Below are 8,628 nucleotides of genomic sequence, written 5' to 3' on the forward strand. Positions count from 1 at the left end.
GGTTCATAGCAAAACCTAATTTTCTATTAGTTTTCATCATATGGGTGAAACTATCCAGTCAGCAGGCAACAGATGCGGGCAGCATGATTAGGCCACACCAAGGCAACTTCCAGGAAAGTGACTTCTGGGGCCATGTGGCTTGCACTCATCCACAGCAAGACAGACTGGTCCCTCAACCTCACTGCGTACCTGGGAAAAGATAGTAAAAGTACTTCCATAAGAGGTAAAGACTAACAGGAACCTATAAGCTCACCCTGGAAAGATGTGAAAATGTAATGGAAAAGGAGCACCATATGCTGATTTTAACAGCTTTTTTACTGGAGGAATTTATTGGTCATGTACATACCATAGGAAAATTATCCCCCCCCACCCCAAAGGTAATGCAGAAAAATCAGACTCATAAGAGAAGTATACGTTCAAAGTAGGCAAAACTATGGTGCATGTTTTTGAAACAGAAAATATGAAAATAATTTCACTGTGAAATGCCTTGATTTGCGAGTTGGTACTTATATTAACCAGATCCAACTGCTCTAATAAATCTCTAGTATATATGTTTTAGAATAACTATTTTTTAAAAATACCTATTTTTAAGCCAAAACATAAAATCTGTATTTGTGCATCCATGTATAAGTTATCCTCCTTGGTATCTTCATAGACCCAAGATGCTAAGAGATTAACAAAATAATTTTTTTTTTAAATCTCAAGCCACAGATTGACAAATATACTTCCTCAAGTTTTCTGGGTTACACTACTAAAAATAACTTATAATAATGTACTCTGGATTTCCAGATATAAATACCAGTCAATGGTTGGTTGGCCATTACATGACAAGTGTAATTATCCTTAGAACTGGGTCATAGTATATAGAATGCCTTAACTTTTCTTAGTTCAAACCCGGTAATTTGACCCTAAAATTCGTAAGCATACCCTTTTCTGTGCTTTAAGCAGACACACTGACTTTGCAGTCTATACTTTGTAAGAGAGCAGGTAACTCTAGCACAGAAGAAACTATATAATGCGGCCTGGGGGATGACTTCAACGGCACCATTCCATTTTTATTTATCCAGACTGTTGCCTTCAGCCCTGCATTGAGGCCTCCTTGTATATCGGTTTCTAGCGTGTCACCAACCATCACACAGTCCCCAGGCTGCACTCCAAGGAGGTCACAGGAGTAATAAAATATGGAAGGTGCCGGTTTCTCCTCTTTCTGCTCTCCACCTACAACAATAGCGTCAAAATAGGACTGACAGGCACAAGCCTTGATCTTCTCCCTCTGGGTCTGTTGTTCTCCATTTGTTAATAAAAGTAGGCGGACCTCCTTTCGAAGTTCAGTGAGCATAGCTTTGACATCTTCTGCTAGTGTCATATGCTGTAAACGTGTAGATTTCCATAGGAAATAACATTCTTCAGCTAATTTCCTATTGGCCGCACCACCTTTTGTTTCCTGGATTGCTTCTTCCCAGTGTGAAGTCCTGAGGTCAGTAATGCAGCTTTTAGAAGGATGAAAACATTCCTTGCTGAGCTTAACTTGAACTTTGTTACAGATGATTTCAGCCTCTTCTTTGTAATGGTATTTTGATTGTAAGAGCTTTATCACCTAAATAAAGGAAAATAACTCCATCAACATACTTCATGTCTTTAATACTTACCCTGTGAGCCTATAAACCCAGAGCACAGACAGATTCTAACTCCACTCCTCTGTCTTAAGGAAGCTCTATTACCACACCATTTCTGCTGGGGATTGGTCTTATTTTTAAAGAACACAAGAGTGAAGATTTCCCAACCTTTCTAGACAACTCATTCATATTTTTTAACCAATTTTTTCTAAGAAGATTCTTTATATATATATATATATATATATATATATATATATATATATATATATATATATATATGGCTAATAAAAATCCCTCATTTGTCAGCTTAAGTCTAACACCTTTCATCTGGTCATGAAGACATGAAAATAAAACTGTGCTTATATTTAGTAAAACATAAAATTTCTAACAACTGATATTTAGACTCTTCCCAGAAATAACGCTAGTTCACATAACCTTTCCTCATCTTATCCATTTTACGTTCTGAAGGCCTAAATTAGGTCCTAAAGGGGACCTAATTCTGTACTTTTAAAAACAGGTATATGTAGCTCTAATGGAATCAGGCATGTTCTGTGACCTCAGCAGTTTAATGACGGTGCTTCTTCCAAACTTAGGATTCCAGATAAAAAAGTTCAAGTAGTTCTGAGTCTCCCTCTTTGTCACACTGGTTCTGAACCCCTTATCATAATCCTTCTTATGTTCCCACAGCTCTTTATCTTGACTTTTTATTAGATTAGGTTCTTATCCCTTTGGCCTATCTTCTTACCAAGATGCTAATGTGGCAAAGCATTATGCTCAGTACTCACATGTATTATTTCTAATCTTTCCTACAACTCTGCAAGGGAATTTCCTTTCTGAGATGAGGGAATGGAAGTTTAGAACTGATAAATAACTTGCCCCAGCTGAGATTTAAGCCCATAGTTGCCTAACTCCACAGGCCACATGCTTGCCTTTATAGTATGTATTCGGCACTGGAGACTGGACCCTTTGTCCTCATGAACTTATCTGGTGGGGAAAATTACCACCACAAATACTGGGTTGAGTGCCTTGACAGTCACACAAAAAACTGGAAATAAAATGTAAGGAGCAACCCCAGGGTTGCTGGGTAAGGAGGGCAGAGGAAGGAACATTTAAACCAAGGCTTACCAAGCCCAAAGGTGGGGACGGGAGGAGGATAAAATCATTCTAGACAGAAGGAACAGCACAAAGACACAGTACTTGGAATTCTGTGAACTGGGAAAGGCAAGAAGCTGAGTTCAGCCACAATGGAAGGCAAGTGAGGGCGAGTGCTAGAGATGAGGCTGGGTGGGCTGTAGCTACCGAAATTCCCTTGGCACACCTTATGCCCATACATGCCAAAGGCTTCATACTGCAAATGCTTGGGCTTCTCTGCCTGGGAGCTTTATCTCGCCATAGGGGCACCCATGCACATAGGCTGGAGCCAGAGTATAGCCCAAGGAGCAGGTCTCAACCAATAAGAAGCAGATATTGGTGGGCTGCCCCTTGGAAGGGACAAGTAAAGTATGTCTACGTGTGTCTCCCAGAGTCCCCAACCGTTCCCACAGTTCCCTGCTCATGAACACAGCCTGTATTAGATTCCTTCCCTTCCCTGTCTGACTCCACCACCCCCTACAGTGCTTCCTAGGGTCACCTTCCAAGTGAACTGCTTGCACTTGAAGCCGCCTGTCCCAGGGACATCTGGGAAAGTTGATCATGCCAAGGCAATTTTGGATCTCTGAGGATGAAGGCAATGCACACAGCTGGGGCTAAAGATTTTCTGTTGTTGAAGTGAAGCAGTCAAAGTCAAGTTAAATTGTTACCCTAAACTCTATAGGGAATAAATAATCTGCTACTCACACCAGACACTCAATTCACCTACTGAAAAGGGGAAAGAGCTGAAGAGACACACACATTCTTCCACACCAAAGGTAAAGGAAATATTTTTCAAGGTATTTGTGTTAATCACAAAACATAATAGTTAAGAAAATTCTTACTAGTCGGAGAAAAATAAACCATCCCTAAGAATTTTAGGTGAAGGGAAAACTTTGAAATTTCTTGCTTTATAAAGTTAAATTCCAATGAACAAATCAAGCCTTTTCAATCTCCATAGTTATGTCACCATCTTTTCTAGCAATGTCAACTGAATTACTCCTGAGCTATGAAGGTCACTGTACAGTTTTAGCAATGCTACTGCTACACAATAAAAGGACACAGGCCTCTAGGACCCCACAGTACTTGCGATTCAACAGGAACTGGCTCACAGTTCATAAATGAAAACTCCCAATAAAGATCCAGTTTCCTATAAACTGCAATTGGCAGTTTGTTAAGCACATTCTTGGGATCTGAAAAAGCAGATTAGCTCACCCTAAAGGGGAGATTCTTGTAGAGGTACATTGCTCCCAAGTTTCAAAACTGCCTCCCATTACATTCCCTGAATTAACTTTGCCATTTTGTCACAAACTATACATATTCATTTGGAACAACAAGTGGCATTTTAATAATATTAACAGCTTTGGGAAAGATGTTTATCAGTCATTCACATATTAATATTAGTTCAAACAGAAATAATACCTAAGGTGAATTAGTCCACATTACTGGTGCAAACTCTCCTAACACCTGCACTGAGAGAATGGGAGTCTAAATTTAATTGGGGATGGAGGGAAAAGATCTCTAATTTAGAGCTGTGACGACATTTTGCGTAAGGGTAAGTCAGGCCTGAAAAGGATTCTGAGTAGAATGAGCCCACTAGGCATGTACAGGCCTCAAGAAGGGAGAGCTAAGATAGTGAGAGAGGGGAGATCAGTTTCTAGACACAATATAAACTCAAATTCCATCTACTTCAAAACTCTATTTAAGGCTCTATCTCAACACAAACAAAAAGGAAACTCTGTTCTACTTCCTACTTTCTGGACCCAGACTTAAATACCATTAGTACTAGTGTTTAGCTGTGATTTAAAAAGACTTTTTGAGGGCCAGTGTGGGAACCATATTACACATATGATAAAGATATGAAGTGGCTGAATTCTAAATAAAACTACTTTATTTATTTATTTATTTATTTATCTATTTTTTTGCAGTACGCGGGCCTCTCACTGTTGTGGCCTCTCCCGTTGCGGAGCACAGGCTCCGGACGCTCAGGCTCAGCAGCCATGGCTCATGGGCCCAGCCGCTCCGCTGCATGTGGGATCTTCCCGGACCGGGGCACGAACCCGTGTCCCCTGCATCGGCAGGCGGACTCTCAACCACTGCGCCAGGGAAGCCCTAAATAAAACTATTTTAAAAAATACATGCTCACAAAACGTGATGGTTGCATACAGACTAACAATTCAAGCAGCCCTCCTGTTATTTTTAGCTCAAGTCTTTGTTCAAACATCATCTACTCTATGTGGCCTAATCTGAAGAACCTATTTTTTTTTTTTTTTTTTTTTTCCGGTACGTGGGCCTCTCACTCTTGTGGCCTCTCCCGTTGCGGAGCACAGGCTCCGGACGCGCAGGCTCAGCGGCCATGGCTCACGGGCCTAGCCGCTCCGCGGCATGTGGGATCTTCCCGGACCGGGGCACGAGACCGTGTCCCCTGCATCGGCAGGCGGACTCTCAACCACTGCGCCACCAGAGAAGCCCTGAAGAACCTATTTTAAAAATGCAATTCTTTCTCCCCTCCACTTTTTCTGACACACTTACAAATAAAAGCACATTTATTATGTTCACTGTAATACCCATTAGAAAGCAAACTCAAAAATGCAGAAATCTTTTTTGCTTTGTTCTCTGAGAAACCCCAGTTTTCTGGAGAAGGCTTCCTCTTGAGTAGTGACACTGAAAGAGGGTGGAAATAGCTTTCCCAGATGATTTAAAAATAAATTAAAGCTGATAGCCAATATTTTGTAATAACTGTAAATGGAAAGTAACCTTTAAAAATTGTATATAAAAAAAAAGAGGCTGAAAAAAGAAAAAAATTTAAAGCTGATATATAGTCAGTATATGACTCCTTTTCCTCAAGCCCAAGGCAATGGCTGGACCTTTCCCTCTTCCTCCTTTCATAAATCATTCAGAGTGATTCAGAAAGCTGGATGTTACTTTTGAATAGGCTAACATTTGTGGGTGTTGTATTCTTATGTGATAAAGCGATCCTAGATCCTCATATAGTTAATTCTGCACATTTCATAGGATATTTATAAAGCAAATGGTAAGAGAACCAAGTCTAGAGAACTGGACTTTTATCCATCCATTCAACATTCACCCTGTGTCAAACACAGGGTGATGAATAAGACAGTTTGTTCCCTCTTAGGAAGGTCACTATTTAGCTGTGGGCATGTGAGTTGGAATGTGGAGGATGAACTGGACATGGTAAGCCTGGCATCAAGACCATAGTAACAGTCTAGGTGAGAGACAAGTCCAGCTTTAACTAAGACAAGGACAGAGGGGATGTGCAGGAGAAGACAGACTTGGTGACAGAGTGGACGGTGGTATAATTCTGGAACACTGGACTGTATGTACTTCCCATGCATTACATTAAACCTAGCTGATAGGGTTTTTGAGAACTAATTTCACTATTCAACTATCACTATTTAAAGATTTGAGGCTTAGAGCAGTTAAGTAACTTGTTCGGGTGCTTTCACCTAGGTATTGGGAGAGCTGTGATTCAAACTCAACTGTCTAATTTTAAAGCCTAAACTCTTGGCCTATAGCAAGGATTGGAATAAAACAATAACTTAATGACAACACACTGGACTTGGCCTGCCAAAAACACACAGGTAAATATGTACAGTTTGCAGCTAGAGATACTGGAGACAATATAGCAGGGGATGGTGCCCCTGAGGTCAAGATCAAAGGCATGAAGGGACAGTCAACAGTGTATAATACTTCGGTAAAGTCATTAAGACAGACTTAAAATGTCCAGGATTCTGGCAATTTGGGAGGTGCCTATAGATGGTGAGTTTATTTCATCCTAGTGGCAAAAACAAAAAGAAACACACTACAGTGGTTTTGGGAATACACAGGAAGTAGAAACATGGAGATAATGGTACAGATTTCTCTTGAAAAACATGGCTGTCAAGAGAGGTAATATCTTGTGGAGAAAGAAGGGTCCAAGGGAAGCTTTCTTTTTAAAGTACTGGGCATTTTAAAAGATTCTGCATGAATTATTCACATTTGCTTATTTTTTTTTAAGCTCAAAAATTGACATAGGTTTGCTGCCCTTTTTTAATTTTTTGCAATAACTGTATAAAATAATCGTTAACATTTTTCCAATGCATATTTTGGAGAATCATTCTGCTAAACTGTTAAACACATTATCTCAATTAATTCCCCAAAACAGTCTTTTAAAGTTGGCCCTAGTGTCGTATTGTAATACAGATGAGAAACTGAGGCACTGAGTTGAATTATTTGCCCGAGATCTCAGAGAAAATTGTGGAGCCAAGATTCAAACCCAAGAAATGTACAAGCTGACTATATATGATTAAACATTGATTATATTGCTTATGGAGTATCATAAGAGAGTGTAAAGACATCTTTATCAAACAAATAAAAATAGAGTATTGGAGGGGCTTCCCTGGTGTCTCAGTGGTTGAGAGTCCGCCTGCCGATGCAGGGGACACGGGTTCGTGCCCCGGTCCGGGAAGATCCCACATGCTGCGGAGCGGCTAGGCCCGTGAGCCATGGCCGTTGAGCCTGCGCGTCCGGAGCCTGTGCTCTGCAACGGGTGAGGCCACAACAGTGAGAGGCCCGCGTACCGCAAAAAAAAAAAAAAAAAAAAAAAATAGAGTATTGGACAGATCCGAAAACGCAGCAGGAGTGGAATGCACCAAAAAAGAGGACGAAGAGGCTGAAGATCCAGGGAGACACAACCTAACTAATGAAGCATGAAGAGGACGGGGCACTCAGGGCTGGAAGGTTAGCTTCTGAAAGTGGGGTTTTCAGATATGGTAATCCTTAGTTTTCTCTTTAAAGCTGAATGCAGACGAAAGAAAGCAGGGGTCGCTTCGGGTCTTGAACAGCACGGGAAAGGTCTGAAAGAGCATCAGTAGGTACAGAAAGGGGAGGATGCGGCGGAGCAAGGCCTCGTGAAAGTAAACCTACTGAGGGTCACACCCACGGCAGGAACACCTGCGGTGAAAACTCCCTCGAGTCGATAAAGTCCAGGCTCAAAGGTCCAACGAAGAGCACGCGGTGGGAGACCATCCTCCCGCGGTCAGTCCCGAAGAGCCGGGTGCCCCCTCATCCCGGCGGGTCCAAACCTGTCCCGGCAGAAAGCCAGGCGCCTGGCGCGCGGCCGCCTTTCTGTGCGGAGGCGACTCTGCCCTCGTGGCAGTTTGGCGACATCCTTCCGGGAGCCCTAGCGCTGGGAGCGCCCTCAGGTTGCAGCCTCCCCGCTCTCTGAGCGGGGCCGCCGCCGCGGGCCACCACGAGGGGCCTCCGGGACCAGGGGCGCCGGCGCGGAGGGAGCCGACAGGGCAGTGGGCCGGGGGCCCAAGGGGGCGAGAGAGCGCGCGGGGCGGGGCGCTGGGCTCGCCGGAGGGAAGCGGTAGCCGGAACGTTACCTCCAACATGCCCTTCCGACTCGCCCCGGCCGTGTCGATGAGCGTGTTGTCCAAGTCGAAGAATACTGCCCGCACCCGGCTCAGCCCCATGCCGCCGCCGCCTGCGCGACGCGCCAACTCGCCGCCGCCGCGCGCGCCTGCGCGAAACGGGCCGGCGGACGGGAAATACCGGGGCGGAGCCGCGAGGCCCCCCGACCCTTGCGCACCGGCGGGGAACTCCCGCGAGATGTCCCCATACCTGAGCGGTGCGGAACAGCGACGTCCCGCGAGACTCCGGAATCGTGGTCCTAGGGAGGGCCGGGGACTCTCTCCCGTCACGGTGCGAGCGGTTGTCTGAGTCGCTGAAGTGTAGGGGTGGTCGGAAGCGCGGCTTCCTTCTTGGTGCCTCTCTGTGCTTATCTCTTTTCTCATTTTGCTCTCCTTGCGTGAGGAGGACGTCGTGACTGCCCGCGGGAGGTTTTCTGCGCCTTGAGGCGACCGAGAGGAGACGGAACAAG

At 44.0% G+C, this 8,628-nt stretch overlaps 1 protein-coding gene across 1 annotated transcript; it reads right to left on the reverse strand.

Annotated features, from left to right (window-relative positions):
• Positions 1-940: 940 nt before the first annotated feature.
• On the reverse strand, positions 941-8,221 carry NANP (N-acetylneuraminic acid phosphatase; the record flags this gene model as incomplete). The annotated part of the gene is made up of 2 exons (XM_079719867.1): positions 941-1,597; positions 8,132-8,221. The coding sequence occupies 2 exons, from the start codon at positions 8,219-8,221 to the stop codon at positions 941-943; spliced, it is 747 nt and encodes a 248-aa protein (XP_079575993.1).
• Between the last annotated feature and the right edge of the window lie 407 nt (positions 8,222-8,628).

This window comes from Hyperoodon ampullatus (genome assembly GCF_949752795.1).
Source record: "Hyperoodon ampullatus genome assembly, chromosome: 14".
NCBI lineage: Eukaryota > Metazoa > Chordata > Mammalia > Artiodactyla > Ziphiidae > Hyperoodon > Hyperoodon ampullatus.